Source organism: Electrophorus electricus, chromosome 4 (genome assembly GCF_013358815.1).
Source record: "Electrophorus electricus isolate fEleEle1 chromosome 4, fEleEle1.pri, whole genome shotgun sequence".
Lineage (NCBI taxonomy): Eukaryota > Metazoa > Chordata > Actinopteri > Gymnotiformes > Gymnotidae > Electrophorus > Electrophorus electricus.
The window spans coordinates 4836477-4859528 of record NC_049538.1 but is presented as its reverse complement, the minus strand read 5'-3'; the positions used below and the strand labels follow the sequence as shown (position 1 = coordinate 4859528).

The window sequence follows — 23052 nt, the reverse complement described above, 5'->3', positions numbered from 1 at the left end:
TTTCCCTGCCTCCTAACGGGGCAGTTCCTGACCCCACGTTTCCAGTACTTACCCCCACCCTCACAAATAGCTCAGCACAAAAATACTACGCTGGTAATGTATCTGAAAGAAAGTTGTTCTGATGATGTTGGGTTTTTTTCCCTTGCAGCTACTGTACATCCAAATCTAATCAATAAAAGATGTACATTTATAATCAATAATTATTAACCTAAATCAGCCTCCAAATTATACCAGGCTGAATTAAAATTCCCATAGTACATTATAAGTACATTATAAATAACCATATATTTTTCAAATATATCGAGCTGTCTGGTGGTGTCTAACCTTCCATTAATGACGTTATGAAACCACGCTTCCGGAGCACTGTTACTGTACTCCAGAAAGTTATTTCAATATAAATCAAAGCAATATGAATAATGCATGCAGTGTTTGCACTGGAAACATCCATAAGACAGCAATATCAATATTTCACGTTTGTAAACTGCACTAAAAAAATATTTTAAAAAAACTGCCAGGCTAACTGAAGTCAGATGCCTGAGGGTAGCTAACCAACTAACTAACTAACTAGAGTTTTTCTCCCCAACTCTACTCACATTTCAAGCATTTTAAAAAAAATGTTCAAAAAGTGCACAAAACACCCCCTTATCAGCACGTGCAGGTTCAGGGGTTGGTCACAGCGGCGGTTTAAGGTGTAGCGATTCCAGTCCTGCTCTCAGGACGGTAAAGTACATGGCCATTTGGTCAGCGTTGCTAATGAGACAATAACCAGATGGTGTGTGGCGTCTCCGGCCTGGGTGCCAGCTCACTCGCCCTCCTTGCGTCCTGCCGCTTATCTGAGCACGAGTGACAGTGAAAGTGTCAGAGGTTTTCACCTGTCCTCTACCTCGAGGTGGCATTATAATGTAATAAACGTGAATGTTAGGTGCACAGTGGTCTTAGACTGTCACCAAAACCCATTAAGGTTAAAAATGCATGCTGTGTGAGCACAGTACCATCGTGACGTCATGTGCAAATCAACCAATAAGGACTCGTGCACGAATGCTGACTGAATGGCATTTCGATATGTTTACAGTTCATTCATAATGGTCCAAGATGCCATCTCAGGGTCAAATTTAGTACGCTAATCCGCATGCACAAACACTACAAAGCAAACCATGATACTACTATCTAGGATGCTCGGACCTCTAAAAGTGAGGAAGCCAGGGCAGTCTGTGCGAGGCTCGTCAGCTTTATGTCACACGACAACCACCCAGTTTACATCAGAACGGGGAGGAAAAACCTGGCACCTGGCAAAAGAAGTAGTCGTCATTTACTGGACTCTGGAGCGGTATTTGCAGGACACACGGTCGCCCAGAAGAGCAAGACTGACCTCACTAGAAAAAAAAAACAGACTTAGGCTCCTTGGGTCGTTAAGCGAGTTTGTGTCCTAACTGCGAACATATGATTTAAAAGACAAACAGCTGTGAGAGATGCATGCACACAGTACTTATATAGAACCTCATTACACTGCTGTGTCTGTTTAAAATACATCACTCTCACATCATGACAGAAAAAAACTACATAAAATGATTACACTGAGATTAGCAATGACCATAAGTGCAGCAATATGACGAAATGGAAAAAAAAAACATGTTTACTAGATTCCCCCCAGCCAAGTCCATAAATGTCCAAATTTCTTCTTGCGATGTAAATGTTGGCTCTCTCTGGAGCCATTTTCAGAGGTCCCATGAAACAAGCTAGAGGCATGTGGAAGAGAACTGCCTGGTCCAAACCCTGCCCTCCCCTGCCAGTTTCTGTTTCTGCTCTGTTCCTGCTCCAAAGCTCTGCGTTACCTGCATTCGGCCCGTCGCTACAGGAGTGCTATGGGCTGGTGCGTGCTGGTGTTCGGAGAGCAGGGACGGCGCCAAAACGTGGACCGGGTCGGGAGCGCTGCGGCTCGGAGGACAACGGCTTCGGCGCGCACGCATGTGTGTGTGTGTGTGTGTATGTTTGGGGAGTAGCTGCAGAGCGTTGGTCTGGCCTGAGCGAGCTGGCACTCTGCTGTAGGCCTCAACGCTCCAAGCCTCTACATCCACACTGCTGTGATTTCTCTCTCTCTGGCCATCTCTGCTCCGCCATCACTTTAACTCTCCTACATCTTTCTCTTTTAATCTTTCTCTCTCTCCACCTCTCCGTCTCTGACCAGCATTTAACTCCTCCAGCGCGAGTGTGTGTCCCAGCTGACATCTGGCGATGGACCGTGACGTAACGGGACAGGCTTCTGCTTCTGCTGCTGTGATTGGTGGGTACGCTGGATGACTCAGCCAGATCCAGATGGCTGGGATAAGGCACCATCGCTGTGTTACATACGACACCAGAATACCAACACAGAAGAGGCCGTGTAACTCTACCGGCAAACCCCAACGTGCAAAAGGTTCCTCACTGCGCTGCTGTCAGAATCGCTTACTGAATTTGAGTTGTTTAATATTTATTGTCTCTTACCCTCATCCTCAGCCGTGGTACCTAACAATACATATTAAAACTCCCTTAGATATTAACACTGTATTAACCTGTATGCCAAATGTTAACCATGTAGAAACATGCATTTCCTTCACTCCATTAGTCATGTTCTATCAGGCAAGAGCCCAAGTGCTAGAACAAGGACACACCGCGTCACTGACGCCAAGTCCACACAGGGTCTGTGTTTCAGTACTAAGAGCTCACACTTGTGAAGAAAGTTCGGCTTACTATAGGCCGATGAATGACTTACGAAAGAACTCCACGAGGTGCTTTGCATTCAAAGCCCCGAGCAAAACCTGACCACCACATCCCACAAAAGTGCACAATCGTCTGCAGTAACATTAGCCCGAGTTCTACCGAGTGTATTTTGCAATACCATGTTTGTGATCACGCAATATATCACGATACCATTTCATCACTCAGCCCTGCTCTGCTCTCTGATCCACACAGCCATGCCAGCCAATCAGCATCAGGCAGCCGGAGTTCAAAGGTTGGAGCATGTGGCTGTTTCCGCTCACGCGAACAACGCGGCATCTCGCGGTCGCTTATTTGAGAGTGTCTAGCTCCAGCTGGGTGGAAGGGCAGAGAGCTCGAGGCAGTATAATCCTAATGGCGAGCGCGCTGGGATTAAAACAACTCCACACCTTGAGGCATTGCTGCTTCCTGATCTCCCTCTGCATAGAGCGAGACCGGAGGAGGACAGCTCAGGGGGACAAGCGGGCCAGGCGTCGCTCGTTAAGGGGGGGGGGGGGGGCAACCCTCGCGAAGCAGGCGACGGCTGCCAGGTAACCCAGGGAGTGCTGGGGTCCGTGACGTCACCCTCCCGCGAGGCGGTGAAGCACAGAGCAGCGAGGCTAGCTAGGCAGGCTCTCAGAGCGGGAAGACGCCGCGAAGGGGGAGATGCGGCGCGGGGACGTCACGCGGCCGGAGGTTTGACTACCTCTCCAAGTAAATTTCAAGCATCTGTTTTAATTATCTCTCACATCACTTGCATTTTTAAAATGTTTAACAAGGTGCCCTCTGCTAAGAGACAGCTTCCTTTCACAGGCATGACAGAAGACGCAACACCATTCCACATCGAGTGACAGATTCGGAAACGGCCAAACACTACAGCCTACCTGTCCATGAACCTCCCCGACACGCCTGATGCAGCCCGGGAAAGGTAGGGTAACCAGCTATGGCACCAGACCTGCTGCGTGAGAGGAGTTGGATGCGCTCACGGCGCTGCAGGATGCTGAAAAGAAGAGGTTCTTGACCACAGTCTTCCTCATGCATGACCTCATGCTAACACACCCTGCTCTTCTTCATTCATTATTATCCACTGTGTTAGCATTGCTCTTTCTAGGTAAGAGCTTACGTACGAGTGTGTGTGTGTGTGTGTGTGTGTGTGTGTGAAGGCTGGCAGATGGGCTGATCTCTCCCCGCCAGTCCCTGGAGTGTAGCGGCTGCGGCAGCGGGCCAGCTTCGTGGGAGGGGGCCGTCCTCTGAAACGGGGGCGGGGAGACACGTCTGCCACGGTCCAGACCTCCACGCTGGCCGGCCTCGCAGCACGCCGCCGGAGCCACCCACAGCACAGAGCGGCAGCGAATCCCCAGGGACTTCCTATTAGAGTTCACGCCCACAGCTGGCTCCGCAGACACAGAGTAGGCCCAGCCTGGCAATGAACCGTGCCAACGATGGCAAACCACAGTTTGGTTTTGATTTTTTTTAAAATACAGTTTCTTCAGTGTGAAAACCAATGTGCTATACATTCTGTTCACAAATGGACCCTTAAGTCATGAATTCTGGCGATTTTTCACAAAGATGCACATTTAAGCGCATATTTCACTGTCGGTGGCCGTTCTACTGTACGTTTGCAGATCCTGCTACTCCCAGCGCAGGACTCTCCACATGACATCCGAAACACGCAGACACTCAAACAAGAAGTAAGAGTGTAACTGAAAGTGATTTGGCTCAAAGAGTGTAACTGAAAGTGATTTGGCTCAAACAAACCTAATGTCAGTATGCTGACTGCATTATCAGGTTTTGATTTTATTACATTATATGACATTATTGTGTCTAGTTAAAAATAACATGACCTGTCAATGCTTATCACAGGAAAGTGCATAGTGAAGCTCCTTATATACTCCTGCTAAACACCCGAGTCTGAAATGTCACCTTTACATTTAAAACAAAAAATATCAATGATAGTATAAAGTGAAGAAAAAAGAAATCACCTGGCCCCAACGTGTGGTGTCAGCACTCTGATCTTTTTAACACGTAGGACTAAAATCCTCCACAAACAGGGCAGATACAGGCTCATGCCATACTGAACCTGCACCGGGTCCGTGCCGCGACCCACGGTTCGAGTCTACAGGTTCCCAGGGTTCGCCCCAGCCGCCGCCCGTCTCCCCAGTACCGGAGCAAGATCCGCATATCTTTGGGCAGAACCGCGCAGAAAACAACTCCCAACTCCAAGGGCCAAAGACACATCCCTGGGGGCCAAACACTGCCAAACTCAGAGGGCCAAAGGCTCACAACACCTCTGAGGTCCCAGCAGTGTCATGGGTCAAACGTAATGGATATCTTACCCAACATTCACGCTTAACCCTAATTCTGGATCTAATTATACACTACATCTGCAGAGAGTCACGTCGTAACACAACAACCAAACCTGAGTCAGATAACAGCTGTGTTAAAGCCCCTCGATTACAGCTCAGGGCGTATCATCACATTACCTCAGAGTCCTGTACCGCCTGGGAGCTGTGGAGAGGGGGGGGTCTGAGAGGGCATAGGTCACGCATGCCGTACTGCCAAGGAAACATCTGTTTTAAAATGCAGGTCTCTGAAATACCTGGAATTTTCCACTCTCCTGCACTCCTATCCGGGTCCTCTCTCTGTACTCTTCCTCACTCCTATCCGGGTCCTCTCTCTGTACTCTTCCTCACTCCTATCCGGGTCCTCTTTCTGTACTCTTCCTCACTCCTATCCGGGTCCTCTCTCTGTACTCTTCCTCACTCCTGTCCTGGTCCTCTCTCTGTACTCTTCCTCACTCCTGTCCTGGTCCTCTCTCTGTACTCTTCCTCACTCCTGTCCTGGTCCTCTCTCTGTACTCTTCCTCACTCCTGTCCTGGTCCTCTCTCTGTACTCTTCCTCACTCCTATCCGGGTCCTCTCTCTGTACTCTTCCTCACTCCTATCCTGGTCCTCTCTCTGTACTCTTCCTCACTAGCTCCCACCATAGTTTCTTGGGCAACAGCCAAGTACGGTACAGCAGAAGGCAACGCCATCCATTACATTTTAAAAATAAGGTCCCAAATCTTCCACTAATTTTAGATTTAGATTTAGGCTCTTTAGACTGTGTGTATGTGCCAATAGCACATGCTGACAAAGTGAATGTCACATTATGATGCTAAGGAGAAACTAGGCCCAGCCCCCAGCCTGATTCATATCAGTACAGAGAGGTCGTCTTGGAGATTAGTAAAAGAGGTTGGACAAGTTCTTATGACATACACACACGTGCACGCACGCACGCACGCACGCACACACACACGCACACACGCACACACGGAGAGACAGAGAGAGAGAGAGAGAGAGAGACACACACACACACACACACACACACACACACACAGAAAGACAAGCACAAAGACAAACACAGTGGTTCTGTTTTGCTTAGGTAAAGTAGATTTGCTTGAGTGGCAACCATAAACTAATGCCTCATATTTACTATAAACATGTGTGATACAATTTCCCAGAAAACATGACCAAAGTCCGCTCCTTTGAAACCGTTCAAAGCCAATCAGTGCAGGTCACAAACCACACGGCTCAGGTTCGTTATGACTGCACAGTTCACTCTCCGATGAAGACCATCAGGGCCTGCTGTGACATTCTTCACGCAATGCAGTGCTACATTAAAACCACAATCAATTAACGCCAACATCAGCAGTGTGGTTGACTCAGGGCTAACTCAGAAGCAACTAACAAAGCGTATGGCAAACACTTCTGTGCATTTCAGGAGGTGTGTGCTAGTGTGTTTAAGAGGCTCTGTTAGCCAAAAGTAGCTGAGACGATTCCTGGTTGGGCTTTTCTGTGATTCTAAAGCAAGAGATTTATTTCAGCATTTAACGGTTAACGTTTAAAAGTTATTATGTTATTATTTGAATACAGTTATTATGCCACATTAACAATTGTGGCTTTTGCAACACTTCAGCGTAATGGCCATGTTCCTGTCTAACCAATGGCAACTGATCCTCTTGCACCCAAACAGCTGAAGAGTACCTTTTGTACTCTTTACAGCAAGCTAAATGAGGAGATTCTCTCTGTCTGTCTGTCTGTCTATCTGTCTCTCTCTCTCCCTCTCTTCCTTTTCATCCTTCTCGCTCTCTCTCTCTCTCTCTCCCTCCCTCTCCCTCCCTCCCTCCCTCCCTCCTTCCTTCCCTCGACCAATCATAACTTGGTTAACAATGATTAAAACCACTCAAGCTCGTTTAGCAAGACACGTTTCAATAGGGCTTAAAATGGACGTGTTCCGTCTGTTTCAATTTCAACACGACGTCTAAGGTATCTTCAGAAATATATCTTGGTACATGTTGAATTCTAGTCCCGTTTTGACCGAAACTACAGAAATGATGAATTCATTCCTGCTCCCCTCAATCGAACATAACAGTACTAGACTCATTCTGAAGGATGCCAGAGGTCTAGTTATGAAATGTTTCACTGCTCTACGGTCACCCATCCTGTCTATAATGGTATTTAACCCAAAAAGATTTCAAGAGGGAACAAAACCATCAGGTTCCTGCTCTGATTATGTTTCATCCTTCTTCTAAAACAGATGGATGGCTGTAATACCTTTAAGCATTAGTGGCCTTTCCTTGAAGCATCTAATGGTAGAGACAAACAAGTAAAACGAACCAAGACCAATGGCTCCAGAGTAAATACCACTCTTAACAGCAGATCTGAGACCAGTTTCGGTGCTCCTCATATAATGATTCAAGACTAGAATTTGACTAGGAGAAGCAAGATCTGTGGCACAAACTTCCAGGCCACAGTATCCCCTGGACAAACAGAGCAGTGGAATCGGCCCTCCCATTTGTGGGGAAGGGGCACTTCCCCTAGCACATCAAATAACACGGAGACATGACCAGAGGGCCTTTACAGCCTCTCCCCCACTGACACGTGGTGCCATGTTGTCAGTCAGACTCAGAAATAAGCCCCAGACTACAAATTCCCATGATCACCTTTACATTGCTGAATGAAGCTTCGTAACGGATAGGGCTACAAGAAGTCGACATGGATATGTTGATTGTATTGCAATTATATGATTGTGAAATGCATAACACACTGCTGAATGCTTGACATAATACGGTTAAACGTTGGCCGGCATTATTTAGATTAGATTATTTACATTAGATTATTTACACTATTCGCTCATGTGAATGCTGTGATTCATAAAAACACCCACAGAATCTTGGTCTGGGAGATTGGTCAGGATGCTCACAACCCACAACAAAAAGTTTGAAATTTGTAAAAGGACTCAGTATTATTAATTATTTAACATTGTGATAATGAGTAACAAACAATATATTGTTTGGCTCTAATCTTTGAGAAGTGAGCACATTCTAGAAAGGTCAAATTTGAGAACCCATGGCCTTGTCCATGCTGTCTCTGAAACAAAACTGAATTCAGAAGTGTCCATGCTGAGATCTGAGACTGTTAACTCACAACCTGCTAATTCCACATGTAAGAACATGCGGAAAATAACGTTGTTACAGAAAAAGGAGTCTAACGAAAGCCCCTTAACCTGAACTGACTTCAGTTACAGATGTTGAGATCATGCTAACTAGATATAATCAAGGGGAAAACTGACATTTGTCTGCAATGGCAGTGAAGCCTCCATCCATCCATCCACCTACTTCACTACAGCAGCAGAAGAGGGAGGCCTCCCTTGAGCAGGGTCACTGACACGGACCTCTGAGAAATTACGTCAGATTAGTCCACTTTCCTTCACCACTTGAAGTAAGTACAATACCTGCAGTGGATTTTAAATACAATTGACTCTTTTAGTGTCAAAATATTGCAGTCACCTACAATAATAAAAAAAAAAAGCTAAAATATTTTAAGATCGACATATTGTGCTGTAAGAATATACTATTTTAATGTTTTCAATTTGAGGTTAACACAGTATTTATGATAGATAAAACTCGTATTGATACGAGCCGATGTCTAATGTGATGTCTTTCTAGGACTCGTGGGAGAGCTGAGGACAGTAATGCCTTCGTATCCTCTGTGCGGAGTCATGTCTGCAGTTATCCAGCTAGCGACATGTTATAACACCACCTGCTAATTTACCGACGGATTAACCGATTAACCGGCCAACGACAAGGCAAATCTACGTCCAAATCAGCAAGCAGGCATCAAACGTCATAACGACTAGCACAGTGGTGAAACTGTTCCCATGACACCTCACAGTTAAGACACGCTGCCAAAGGAAAGCACTGATTTGTTCAGCAATATAACCGCCTAATGTCATCCTGAAACGGGGACCTGTACTGTAATGTCATCCTGAAACGGGGACCTGTACTCTGCTAATGTACTTATCTCAGACGCGTAGGGGCCAGCAGGACTAAAGGCTGGTCAGTGATCACAGGAGACGAGAGGGCTGAGTTTACAGCCATAACTAAAGGAGACGGGAGGGCTGAGTTTACAGCCATAACTAAGTTTACAGCCATAACTCAAGGAGACGGAGAGGCGATGCGACCAGACAGTGTCACGGCTACCGCTGCACGGGAACACGTCGCCTGGTCGGGCAGCTTGTTGGACTCAGAGACACAAACTTACCATTTGTTCGAGTCTGTTGGCGAACTACGCAACGGCCACTGTAATAAGGAAACAACCAGCGCCAACGTAAAGCCGTCAACTAACCTAACTAGCACAGCGGATGGTTTAGCTTTAGCCGTCGCCAGCTCTGTGGGAACCTGACTGTCAACTGAGAGGATCTGGAAGGGCTAACCTAACAAATAATCTGTCGTTATCTGACAAAACAGACGTTATTTTCAAACCTGATAACAGTACTCCTCTCGCCGTTCTCCTCGCCGACGCTCACTTTTCGGCCGCGCCGGTCGTTCCCGTTTATCGCTCTGGCGAATCTTTTTTCCGTGAAAAGTGTGAGGTTTTCTGTCACAACTCTCTCTCCTCCATATTTGCAGCTCCTCCACCAACAACAACATTAGTGACGTCGGTTCCCCCCCCCTCCCGTCACGTGACCCACGATTGTGCGGTTCTAAAAATAGATCGCGAGACTAAAAGCGCGCGGCAGGCCGCGTACCACGCGCGTAAGGTCGGCCGCGAGCCCGCGTCGGAGTCAAAGCTGCGTGGTTCATACCCGCTCTGCGCGCCGCACGGGCCGACGGCGTTGTTAGCGGTTCGGACCGGGACGCCCCCGGTCTCTGCACCGCGGCACGACCAGGCCGTGCAAGGGATATAAACCCTGAGCGAGAGAAGGATCTCCTAATGTGCCATTTATTCATGCAGACCCAGCGTTTATAGCCTATAACCTCATTGCTTCTGTCGCAGAAATTAAAATGAATGGAAAAACACAACTGTCTTTTAATGAAGACGCTCCACCTCAGCTTTTAATGTCAAAGACAGGCTACTCACGTCTGGTACCTACTTACTGCAGTTGTGTATTAAATACTTAGCGAGTCCAAACAAGGTCCATTTTAAACACCCATTGTCTGTCTCTCTGTCTCTGTGTCACCTCCCATGCAACCTCCCCTCCCCCCATGTAGCCTACTGTAGTGAGTCGGGTGAGGTTTCCATTTGAGGAGGAGACAAGCCCTCAGCAACGATCTGGCAACATCTCAGCCACACACACACGCACACACACAATGTACATGCATGTTCACGCATGCACACATGAGACGAGTAGTAACAAGTTTCATTTGCATAGTTACGTGTACTTAATTATATATGTGTGTGTGTGTGTTATAAACGAATCTACTTTTCAGTTTAGTCAGTCAATCATAGTTTCCGTTTCCTTCTTTAAGCTTATTTGTCATGCCGCTCAGCTTTGACCTTTGATTATTTTAATTAAAACGCATCACAAAGAGAATACGAAATAACACACTTCAGCATGCTGATATAAATTACAGTGACATTCTGTATTTATTTTAAGCGAGTACATTTAAAACTCCTGTTCGTTCTTCTTCCGTTTACTTGAGTCATTATTTCACTGAAATAACAATACATTTGTGCTCTTCCGATCTCAACCACACACACACACACACACACACACACACACACACACACACACAGTTTCCTTCTTTAATGGCTGTGTACTTTCTTTTCCACGCCCGGTATGGATGCACCCAGCTGTCTGTTTATGTTCTTCAGCCATGCGCATGTGTCACCAACCTGTGCTGGTCCTCTGGCACACACTGTCACACACTCCCCCATTAAAGCATGCGCGGTGTCAAACAGCTTTCATATGAATGCACATGCACTCTCTTGTCACATGTACACACACACACGTGCACACAGATCCACTCTGTAAGACTAACCCGTGCAGTCACAAGCGCCATGACACGCGGCACATACACACTCGTCACATTCACAAATATTCGCACACAAACAAAATCACGCACACCCACGTGCACAAAACTTTCCAATACATTCACCTGAGTGTTTTTGTTTTCAGCAGTAATGGCTATTTTAACAGCGACCTTAGCGAGAGCAGTGCAGACGTCATACCCTGCAGTACGGGAGGCCGTTAGCTCGCTTACATCGGCGGCTCATTCACGCGAGAGCCCCGCGAGGCGCAATCAGTGGCCGCGCGTCTACAGACGCGGGCGCTAAAAATAAACCCGTGGCGTACGAAAACCAGCTCTCGCGAATCTGCGTCAGGCGCCAAACAATCGAGTGTTTGTTCTCCTCTTCCGATGGTGGAGAGAAGAAACCAGGATCGGGGCGTGGCGGGAGCATGTTCGATAAAAGCTCTCCGTCTCGCACACGAGGAGGTGCAGGTGAAGGAGAAGCTTCTCGCGGGGAACAACGGCAGACGCTCGCGAGTCCTGGTAGAAGTGAGTCCAGACAAAGCTCGCAGTAAGGTTACCGGTAAGGTACAGGCTGGAAGAATTGAGCCAGGCACCTTTCCATACAGGCCAAACACCACACCTGTCTGGAATGAAGCTTCATTTACATTTACAGCATTTAGCTAAATTTTTTTTAACCCAAAGCAACTTACAATTATGACTCAGCAGAACTTGAGCAATTGAGGGTCTTGCTCAGGCGCCCAACAGTGGCAATGGTTGAACCAGCAAGCTTCTAATTACTAGGCAAGTACCTTAACCACTGAGCTACCACTGCCCTACCACACAGGACAGGTGAGCTGAGTGCCAGCCAGACCATTAGTAGCCAGCCAGTATGTTATTGCTGGCCTGATAAAGCTTTGACAATTTAAATATTAATATAACAAAATATATTTAATAATAATACTACCACCATTTTCAACATAAAAATTAAACATGAAAGCTAAAAGGTGGATGGGTAGGATTTAGAAAGTCATTGACCTGACCGTTACTTTGTCCTGACCATTACTTTGTCCTGACCGTTACTTTGTTCTGTCCAGGACTTTGTTCTATCCAGGACTTTGTTCCAGGCCCCTGGAATTGCTAATTAGCTAAATAAGATGGTAAATTTAATTAGGGAAATCATTATAGTCACTTAATATAAATGAAATAAATTAATCATTATAGTCATAGGAAAAGACAGCAGGCCTTTTTTTAACTTATACCCAGTACCAGATTAAATCCTGTGGAGTCCTCTAGGCAGTTGAAATCTCAGGGCCCCCTCACAAATTATCTCCTAGTTTGTTTGTTTTAATCCGTTGTCATGGGGCCCCTAAGAGCTGTGGGGCCCATAGGCCAGTGCCCACTCTGCCTTACTGGTAATCCAGCACTGCTTGTACATCTCTGTTTATGCCGGCTATGCGTTTTCCAGTTCTGGGAGTAATCGCCTCATCACTTTGTGATAATTAGGCCACTACTGTCGACAGCTCAGGCGATTTTCTCCTGGATAAATAGCTACTGTTTTGTACAATGTCCTCACTGTAGCTTTTGACAGAATGAGGGCTGATCTGAAGACAGCTCATCTCATTCAGATTACTGCATGCAAAGGGCAAAACTGACCCAGGTTTTCGTTCTCTCTCTGTGTGTGTGTGTGTGTGTGTGTGTGTGTGTGCATGAGTGAGCTGTTGGTCTCCATGGAGAGCAGTCTGCAGTTCTAGCAGCTATGAGTCACCAATAGCACACAGAGAAAAAAAAGTGGATGTGTAAAACACTCACACACGCGCACACACACACCCATACACACCCGCACACGCGCGCGCGCGCGCGCGCGCACACACACACACACACACACACACACACACACACACTCACACACACCATGGTTATAGTCTCTCCAGTACGTTCATTAAAACACACACAAAAATACACTGACATCAGTATGACATCAGTTCTCCAAGAGCTTTTATCATCCACTCTTTTCTCTCTCAGACTGCTGATGTTATACCCAGGATTCACCTGCTGTGCAGCCCAACTCTCAGGGCTCCATGACCCGTTACACTTGTTTTACTGTCATTAGACAACAATAAACTCATTACATGACCGAACAGTTCCGTGGATGGACAGATTGCACAGTGCTTCCAGGTGCCAGCCGCAAACGCGTAATTATTCCTGACTGGTTTGCTTTCTTTGTTCATCACAGCGACTCGTTTTTGCTTCTTGCTACAGAGGGCATGTGAAAGGCTCATCAAAAGGGCTCAGGAAAAGAAAAGGACAGGGCTGAGAGGCTTGGGACTTGCGCTCACGTTAGAGGTCCCACCAGGATGGGCTGCCATCTTAACTGCGAGCTCATGAACCATGAGAATTGATCATGTTGCTGTTTCACAGTTGTGCGTTTGTGCTGTGTGGCAGTGTACCTTTGGAGAAATGGGCCAGTGACACTCTTTAGGAAACACATGCTTCAGGCTGGGATTACACAGCTATGACATGGTAGCGACTTAGAAAACAAACCATCTGTGGCTTTAAACTGATTATGTTTGTTTATGAGACTAAAAGCTGGTTTCTTTTTTTTGCCACACAAAGGAAAATGGCCAAGACTTCTAAAAATGATCTTCAAGAATAAAGAGCTCACACTGTGTGTTTAAAGCGTATAACAGGAATGCCGGGATAGCATTCACACACTCCGTTATGATGTAATGTTTCTATGACTTCAGATTACCTAATATTATGCTGATGTAAGAAGCCCTCATGACGTGCCCAGTGGCATTAAACCACATTGTTAGTGTGGGAAAATGAATTTAGCAGACAGGCAGTGCACCAGAGTGCCCTCCTTGACCTCTCACCTCCCTCCCACCGCCCCCTGTTGCTTTTGTTCAGTTAGAGGACAGGTTGTTCTCTCTCTCTATCTTTCTCCCTCCCTCCCTCCCTCTCTCTCTCTCTCTCTCTCTCTCTCTCTCTCTGCAGTTGCCTTGGCATTGGAAACGCCATCACCAGCAGTGCAGGGAGCCTGTCGCCATGGCGACGCAGCACGTTGCTGTGCCGCAGGCAGGCTAGCCTTTAGCATTAACAGCGTGATCTGAAAACAGATCACATCTCACACACACACACACACACACACACACACTCACACACACACACACACAAAACTATGACCTTGTGCTGAATGTGTATGTCTCTAAAAAGGGGTAAGAACATGAATGATGAGGTAGTGGGCCCGATGTTTGTATCAGCCCTAACAACTCCTGCTCTGCATATTACCACCAAGCTACTGCATGATGCACGCATGCATGGGCATAATGGCTGAGTGGAATGTGTCAGGTGCGTGAGGTTCAGGTGCGTGAGGTTCAGGGGTGTGAGGTTCAGGTGTGCGAGGTGCTTCTTACCAATGCAGACAGTGGAGGAAGAAAAGAAGAAGAATTATAATGTGAAATAGGCTGGAATAGACCACACAGCTCTGCAGTAGAGAATTCTGCAAGGCCGAGGAAAAAAACGTCAGGACCAAGTTTACTCCGTATCAGCAGAGATACATCACTGGCTCACTCCCGTTCCCAGGAGGGAATGGCCATCAGGTAACTGGCACAAGACACACTGTGCCCATAATTTTGCAGTGGGAGACACCATTTTCTCTCTCTCTCTCTCTCTCTCTCTCTCTCTCTCGCTCTCGCTCTCGCTCTCGCTCTCTTTATCTCTCGCTCTGGGATGGAATACCAGAAATTGCAGATCTTGGATGTAACCCCTTAGACGAAGAGGCTGGCAAAGGGGGTTGGATTTTATGAATGAAGCTATGAGAGAGAGAGAGAGAGAGAGAGAGAGAGAGAGAGAGAGAGAGAGAGAGAGATAGATAGGGAGAGAGAGAGAGAGGGGGGGGGAAGAGAAAGAGAATAAGAGAGAGTGTTCCTAAATATATATGCGGACCACAGAACGGTGAGTCAGTCGTGAGTCACTGCAATCTGCAGAAGTGCTCAAAATGTCATATTCCGCACTCCCCCCCTCTCCCAGCCAAGCAACAGGAAATGAAAGGATAAAGATAGGAAGTAAGAGTACATTTAAATGTATTATTAATGAGGAGGGGAGCTTTAGTGTCAAAGATCATGCCAAACCACTCGATCCAAGAGATATTTAAAAGGGTGTTTTTGAGGAAGAAGTAATTAATATATATTGTATTAAAAACTTTTATTCTATTATATCTGGCACTGTATGCCACCAGTGTGTGTGCACAAACACACACACACACACGTGTGTAGGCTCTGAATCTCCCTTTCTAATGATTGCTAATGCTCTGGTAGATGTTATATTTTATTAAATAGCTCTGCTAAATACTAATAAAACCACTTGACCGTGAGCAATATGTACTATATGTACGGGCAACTCTTGGTCCCCCTCTTGTGGTTAACTCTCGTCGTATGAAAATACAGTGAAAGACATTTGGAAAGCACTGGTTCAGCGCCTCATACAACATAGATGTATGATTGTGAATGGGGTTTGTTCAAACGATATTTTAAGCTAATTCTTTTTCTGGAAGCAGAAAAAGACCTGACAAAAACGTATTTGTAGGTGTGTAGTTGTAGTTTATTTAGTATTCCAGTTCGATTTATACTGTTTATTTATACTGTCACGAATTAAAATGAGAGGACGAAGCCAACATGGAACAAAAACATATACGGTTAGTGATAATTTGCCCAAAATAATGTATATTATTTATGACATGATATGGCATAAAGTATAATCAGGATCAGTGAGTAGGTCTGTAGTGCGACTGTTATCGCAGTCATACTTGTGCTATTGCTGTACAAGTAAATATATTTAAATTATATGCAAATCTTACAGTGAAGTATTAACAGCAGCTTTAATATTCTTTATTTTGTTGAAACTACCTCGCATCAACATCCATTACGCAAACCTCTAGTTGCCATGGCAACCGAGCACGGATTACTCCGCGCATGGGCGTGTCCAACAACCGCCCCTCCGCTCGCAGTCGCCTGTCCATCAAAGATTCATGGGCGAGCGCATCTAGGTGAAAAACGAGAACCGACCAACTGGTCCCCGCAGACAAGGCAGATGCTCGTAGCGCTTTTCCGCGAAATGAACCGCTGAGGAGTGACATTTGGCGCACGGGTTAAAGCGATCCTAGTCGGGTGAGGCTTGCACGAGCTGGTGGAGAACGCTTTCTCGCTCGCGAGGCGCTGGGTGGCGCGAGATCAGGTGAGCCGCGCAGGTAAGCTCGTGTTTCTACGGTTCACCTGTTTGTAGATTAAACACGTAGAATTGCTCAGTGTTGCTGGCGAGTTGTGAGGTTCAGTTGTGGCTTGGCTATACCTACCTGTTAGGTCTGAGTATTAGTCTGATCTAACTGGGTTTGGCTGGAGTAAAAAACAAACATATCTCATTAAACAAACGTGCACTAAATGAAGTAACGTTTCGTGTAATGTGACTTTGGGAGTGATCGGTAAACGACGTGCGCATTGGACAGACATGACTTTAAGAAACTTGCTTCAAGCAACTCGTATCCAGTACCGTGGTGAGGCAGAACTGCATCATTTACGCACCAGCGTGTGTGGCTGCTGTTTAGGGTGCCAAGCTTTCCGACAGACTCAACCTGGCCAAACTGTTGTCTGTCCGGCTTCTCGGTGTGAGGCCCACTGTCAAGCAGTCGTGGCAGTCTCGCAAGTCAACTTCAAACGCATCGGACTAATTACATCTCGTTTATTAGCTCTTACGGTTAAGCTTAGCAGTTATTGTTTGATCTTTTTCCTTGAGGACAGACGCGATCTGCACGTCATGGCAGTTGGTCCCCAGTTCATAGTTTCTTTCCCGCTGTCTGTTGTTTTTACTCTCCTGCCTGCAAATACTGACGTAACCTAAGCTTCAGACGTGATTACATGTAGCCTACACGGCACTCGGCGAGCCGGTCATTTCCTGCATCCGTGTTGCATGTTTACCTGGCAGGCGAATCGTGCGCCGCTTATCCAGTTCATCAGTCCATTTCCGTGGAGTGTTATCATTAAAATGGATTTCACATGTTGTGCTTCTCTCTCTCTCTCTCTCTCTCTCTCTCTCTCTCTCTCTCTCTCTCTCTCTTATTCCTCTCTTGCTCAGTCACCCACCCCGTTCTCCCCTCTCTTTATCTCCACCCTAGAGCTCATGGAGAGGATGGCGTGGGGTCAGGCGGGAGTGCAGACCCTGCCGTGGTACGTGGTGGGTTCCCAGGTGCTGGGCGTGGCCTGCATCGTGATGACGGGAGTGTGGATGGGCCACTATGGCGGCGGCTACGCCTGGGATGGTTCCAGGCTGCAGTTTAACGTCCACCCGCTCTGCATGGTCATGGGCCTGGTCTTCCTCTACGGAGACGGTGAGATGACCGCTTCGAGGCGCACGCCACACGAACATGCTAGCGTTGCAGACAGCAAATGGAAGCTAATGGGCAGTAGCGCTTAGCCGTTTTCCATTTTACAGTTTGAAACATTGTGATTTTGTGCTGGGCTGTTCCTTTAGCTGAAGGAATTAGTGCAGGCAAGATTATTGTACCGGATCTAAAAGAGTAGGGGAACATGAGGGGTGTGGATCAGGCACCAATCACCAACTTCGCCAACCACAGCTTAGTTCAGCTGGCTTGGCCTGCATGTACTGTACAAATAAAACAGTTTACATAGAAATGACAGTTGATTCTGACACCAGTGGAAAATCTCTCGCTCATGCGCACACACACACCCACACACACCCACACACACCCACACACACCCACACACACACACAGCGAAAGCTTATCTACAGTATTGCATACAGGTGGCATTTCTCGAGACCCAAGGCTGTAAACATGGGTCACGAAGGTCACATCAGCATAAACGTGGGCCGCTCCTGCGTTTTCACTCGAGGGGACTTGGTCCCTGCTCCGGTCATCACGCGTGCAGCCATGTTGCCGAGCGGCGGCCTGGCAACCTGGTGCTTGGTCCCATCCGGGGGCGGAGCTTGACCGTTCCACACAGAGGGCGTTGCTGCTCAGTACAGCACGCTCAGATACCTTGACTACCCAGGGGAAAGAGCTGCTCAAAACTAGATCAGGAACAGGCGTGTTTTAGACTGAAGGAAATCATTGGCTTTTACACACACACACACACACACACACACAGGGTGGCTCTGTCTGATTTCTCATAGATTATTTGTTAGTTGTACAATATTTATACAAATGCTAAATATTGTAAAATAAAACATCCCAATGTCACACTGCGTGAGGTGAAAGCCTGACAACATGGTGACTGCTCGAACGTGCGTCTCCCCAAGTACACAGTACAAGCAGCAGGAAGACTGCGATAAGAGACGACCTTAGGTGAACTGGCGTGCTGTGTTTGCCCTTCACTGACCGCTGGGACCATGGTGTTTCGTTAGTGACTGGGAATGGTCAAGACACTGCTCTGCTACCCTCTGCCACGGCTGACGTGGACGCTTGGTTCGCTTCTTAATTTGAAACAGGATTTGCTGCTTTGTCTTCGGTGGCTGTAATTAAGGGAGATTTGTTGCTTGGCCATGGGGCAGCGCGTCAGACCCCATGGAGGAACAGGCGCGTTTTGTTCCTCTAATCTCCTCAGCTTTTACTACGGCAATCCAATTAGGCCAGCAAACCTGAAAGGTCATTGTTTCATTAAGGGTTGAGTCGTTCCCACAGGCCCGAGGGGAGCTCTGCTCTCATCTGGCACGCTTCCTCTCATCCTGTCACAGGGTTTAAGGGCATCAAATTATTAAGAGAACAGTTCATATTGTTAAAGAATTAGTTCAAATTAGCATTAGATGCTATTAGTATTTATAGCTGATGGCTAACACGGGCAGCTTTGAAAAATGACTAGTCAACACCAGTTGTTTTTATCTCATTTTCTTAATGCTAGTAGATTGAACTCTGTTAGCGATATTGCTAACTCTGGATTAAGGTCTCATTTTATGTTTATTTTAGCTCTTGCTGAAAGTTTAATGCCAACAGAAACACACAAAAAAAAATGCTAGCATCCTTTTTTTCACCTCGTTACATTACCGATCTCCAAAGCTGTCTGGCTGCAGGCATTGGCATGATTTGAATCAGACATCAGTGTGGCTGCTGTTGTCTCTGCGCTAGGTGTACTGGTGTACCGCGTGTTCAGAAACGAGAGTAAGCGCTCGGTGAAGATTCTCCATGCTCTCATCCACATGATGGCCCTCGTCATCAGCATCGTGGGTAAGTTTGGACTGTTGTCTGTCAAACTGTACTTACATGCGCTATATGTGGTCCACCTTTATGCTATTCCTCTCATGACCTAAAGCAGGCGTGAGAGAGAGAAGCAGAAGGCGGACGAGAGGAAGACTTATTTATTTGAGCCACCGGTGGATGTAAACACCAGGTAATGACACTGCTGTTCTCTCCTCAGGGCTGGTAGCAGTGTTTGATTACCACAACAAAAACAACTTCTCCAACATGCAGTCTCTGCACAGCTGGTGCGGGATGCTCACCTTCGTGCTCTTCTTTCTGCAGGTGAGCACACCTGGCCTCTCAGTCCCGCCTCCCTAACACCTGAACCACCCACACCTGGCCTCTCAGTCCCGCCTCCCTAACACCTGAACCACCCACACCTGGCCTCTCAGTCCCGCCTCCCTAACACCTGAACCACCCACACCTGGCCTCTCAGTCCCGCCTCCCTAACACCTGAACCACCCACACCTGGCCTCTCAGTCCCGCCTCCCTAACACCTGAACCACCAATATCTGCTTTTTTCATGCGTGCACTTCTGGCAGTCCTCTAGTAGGAGTTCTGAAAATGGTGGCAAAAGATGTGGAGATTTTGGTTCTTGGCTGGATGTAATCCACAATATGCCTGAAAAAGGCTGAAAACCCTGGGAACCAAGGAGACCATCCTCACGCGACGCGGCTTGGCAGTTCGTTTGGCTGGCTGGCTTCTGCAGAACAAGGCCGTGCCAGCTCCCTGCTCTTCAGTGGTAGATTCCTGTCTGATAATGCTGGGTCAGTTTTTAAGCCATGTAAGAATGGTGGGCTAGAAATGTTAAAAGCTTGGTGTAGAGGGATTGAAACAGATCCAGTTTTCCTGCCTGTGTTTTGTCTCAAACACCTGAATGTTGTGGTTATAAGAAAACACCCTTTTACGTTCAAGTTGAAATCTTGTAGTGGTTGGGATGGAGTCCAGTTTTTCTCCGTCACTTCCTGTGCAGTGGCTGCTGGGGCTGTCCTTCTTCCTGTTCCCCTGGGCGTCAGCCACCATGCGGACCTGGTACCTGCCCCTGCACGCCTTCTTTGGGCTGGTGTTGCTCGCCACCAGCGTGGCCACCTCCCTCATGGGCATCACGGAGGTGATCTTCAGTTCTCGGTGAGTAGGTCCCCTTATTGCCCCACCCACCTCTGCACTGTCATTTCCCTGCCTTGACACACCTGAGTTGACTCACATGGCATAACTAGCTAATGTATTGACTGAGGGGTACAATAAATATTCAGCACAGCATGCAGCTTGCCCAAAAGGGGTGACATTGCTAACTGTGAGTGAGTATTGGTTTACTTTAACATAATGGCAACTGGAGCTTATTAGCATTCATAATTTGCCTGTTATGGTCAGATTTTTCCTTTGGTGTGTCAGACGCTGGCCTTCGGGCGGGGGGCACCCCTGGCCTAAATCCTTGTGCAGGCGAGTCACCTGCTGGAAACCAGACAGTGGCCTTCCTATTCGAAAATCAGAGCATTTATTAGCCACGCGAGTGCTGCCACCCATGCCCCCAGTTTTTAACAGGCTGAAAAGATAATTTAGGATAGTGCCACTTCACAACCACTGCTCTAAAATGCTGCTTTATAAGGGAAAAAAAGGATTTTGGTGATTGGCTCGATCAGGGCTCGATGAGAGTCACATGGCCAAGACATGAGGGCTGTTGAGGGAATGAGTCAGCCGGTGCGGTGAGTCACTGTGCTTTTCTCTTAACTCCATCCTGATAACGTTATAGGAGCGCAGTGGTTGTCGGTCACTTTTATTGATGTGTGCAGTAAAAGCACTGATGGGCTGTGCAGCTTGTGGCTTCGAACTTCAGTCTCTCTAAGACTAAGACTTAAAAAAAAAAAAAAAAACCCAGAGAAATAATTATGAAGTTTTGTTCCATGTCAGCCTCTGAGATTATTTCCAGAGCGCAACACATTCAAATGTAACAATCATTTCCATTTAGGTATGGATGAATACCACTATTTTGTATTATTACTACTACTGTTGTTTTTGAAACACCTGTCACCGCAGTACCATTAACCTCCTCGATGTCCTCAGCGAGTTGTACGTGAGTGTGATGTCTGCTGTCGTGTTAGTCCCCCCAATCCAGGCGCAGAGGCCTTGGCCAATATCCTGGGCCTGCTGTTGGTCTGTTTTGTGGTGCTGGTGGGTTACCTGGCAACCAAAGAGGAGTTCCGACGACCCCCGAACCCCGAGGAAGAGGCGCTGTCTGTGCACTTCAACACGCTGAACGAAGGCTCCGACCCCAGCTCACCTTAACCTCCCCGCGCCAGGCCTCGGCTAACCCTCCATACTGACCTGCCTAGCCCCCATTTCTACGTCTACACCCGCTTACAAAGGGTGGCGCCCACCACATCCCCACAGTGCCACCTTGGGTCCAAACAGCAGCATTACAGAGGAGTTTTTAGGATACCGTGAGGCTAGAACCAAAGCAGGGGTCAGATTTAAAGAGTGTTACCACAAACCCAGTTATACTCAGATGTCGCTTCTAAACGTTTATTTGAAAATCCCGTTTTAGCACTCTAAAGTAGGAATGCTCCCATATCGGAATACATCCCGCAGCTACCTTGTCCAAGTATACGAGCTATTTCTGTCTTCACTGTTTGCCACACTGAACAGCTACTCCCAAGTTTCAAGCTGTATTTAGGTTTCATATATTTCATACCAGATCTACATGACATAAACGATGTCTGTGAATGTTGTAACCGAATACCAAAACTAAGTATTTCATATTGTTATTTGGAGTGGCAGTGACAGTCAATGCCAAATAATTATGTGCCTTGGTAAATATTTATTAGTGTCATACTGTGCAGAGAAACAGTTGGAAAACTACAACCTGCCAAGAATTTCGAATGGCTGAACATGAAATGCCTTCCGTCAGTGCTACTCTTAAACTAAAGTGTTGCCGCCAATAAAAGATTCTGATGTTATGCAGAACCACGTTGTATAAGTAGTTAATCTTATTGATGTATTCGTAAATAGCCTTTTGTGTTTTTCATGTCATTATAGTCCTATATGCCAAGACGTCCAGCATATTTGTGTGCGCGCGCCTGCGTGTGTGCGCGTTTTTATTGAAAACTCTGTGCTACTGTTTCTGAAATATTTTTACTGCTCGGCCATACACAGTTTGACCGTCTTCAACTGCTGTTCCGTGTTTATTGTTGAATTAAAGTATGAGTGAAGCATTGCTAGTGCCTGGATGCACACTGCAGGACTCGCCTGCATTCCTGTGGTTTGCTACCTGGAGGCCTAGCCTCAGCAGGGCCCGAGGGTGTGTGCGCTCCCTTGCGCCCAAACGCTTTCCAGCCTCATTCTGTCCTCTGCTTTATGTTTGTGCTGAATTTCTTGAGCCATTTCCCACCCCTCCGTGACGTGACATGCACACTAGGCTGGGAAATCATTAAACGAACATTAAACAAATGCCTTGCTGCCAAATCCGACTCTGTTTGGTCCCTTAGGCTTCTGTACAACTTTTAAAACCACTGGGCAGCGGTTGCTCAGTGGTTACGGTACTTGTTGCTTGTTCAAGCCCCACCACTGCCAAGTTGCCTCTGTTGGGGCCCCTGAGCGAGGCCCTTAACCCTCAATTGCTCAAGTTGTACTCAGTAATAATTATAAGTCGCTTCGGATAAAAGCATCAGCTAAATGTAAATCATAAAAATGCCATAAATGTAAACTGTTGATAAAACAAGACTCTGACAGCCGCAGATCGGCTCAGTACGAGTTTCTTTGTACAGGTAATTATTTTTAAATTAGCACATTTTCCCCCATACAT

At 46.9% G+C, this 23052-nt stretch overlaps 2 protein-coding genes across 9 annotated transcripts in view; one reads left to right on the top strand and one right to left on the bottom strand.

Moving 5' to 3' along the window:
- hdac5 (histone deacetylase 5) overlaps nt 1-9684 on the bottom strand; it is a 62893-nt gene extending 53209 nt beyond the window's left edge. For 2 of the 3 annotated variants that reach the window (XM_027021818.2, XM_027021819.2), the window contains exon 1: nt 9539-9684. The gene's annotated coding sequence lies outside the window, so the exon portion shown is untranslated. Of the gene's footprint in view, nt 1-9317; nt 9434-9538 lie in introns of those variants that run through there. The other variant, XM_035525003.1, reaches the window with a different exon arrangement.
- Nucleotides 9685-11401: 1717 nt separating this feature from the next.
- On the top strand, nt 11402-22712 carry LOC113584718 (cytochrome b561). Of its 6 annotated transcripts, none has more exons than XM_027021804.2 (6): nt 11402-11557; nt 17178-17390; nt 19143-19241; nt 19432-19535; nt 20227-20381; nt 21353-22712. In XM_027021804.2, the coding sequence occupies exons 1-6, from the start codon at nt 11458-11460 to the stop codon at nt 21534-21536; spliced, it is 855 nt and encodes a 284-aa protein (XP_026877605.1). In that variant the 5' UTR covers nt 11402-11457; the 3' UTR covers nt 21537-22712. The 6 variants fall into 6 exon arrangements, with proteins under 6 accessions (XP_026877605.1, XP_026877611.1, XP_026877610.1 ...); XM_027021810.2 differs by lacking the exon at nt 11402-11557 and adding an exon at nt 14201-14610; XM_027021809.2 differs by lacking the exon at nt 11402-11557 and adding an exon at nt 15998-16243.
- Nucleotides 22713-23052: the final 340 nt, after the last annotated feature.

What these genes read in the sequence shown, in the direction of transcription:
- LOC113584718 (XM_027021804.2), top strand. Translation starts at nt 11,458, where the DNA reads ATGTTCGATAAAAGCTCTCCGTCTCGCACACGAGGAGGTGCAGGTGAA. An exon ending in TCGTGCTCTTCTTTCTGCAG is followed by an intron (nt 19,536 to 20,226) that starts GTGAGCACACCT and finishes CTTCCTGTGCAG; the next exon opens with TGGCTGCTGGGGCTGTCCTT. An exon ending in GAGGTGATCTTCAGTTCTCG is followed by an intron (nt 20,382 to 21,352) that starts GTGAGTAGGTCC and finishes CTGTCGTGTTAG; the next exon opens with TCCCCCCAATCCAGGCGCAG.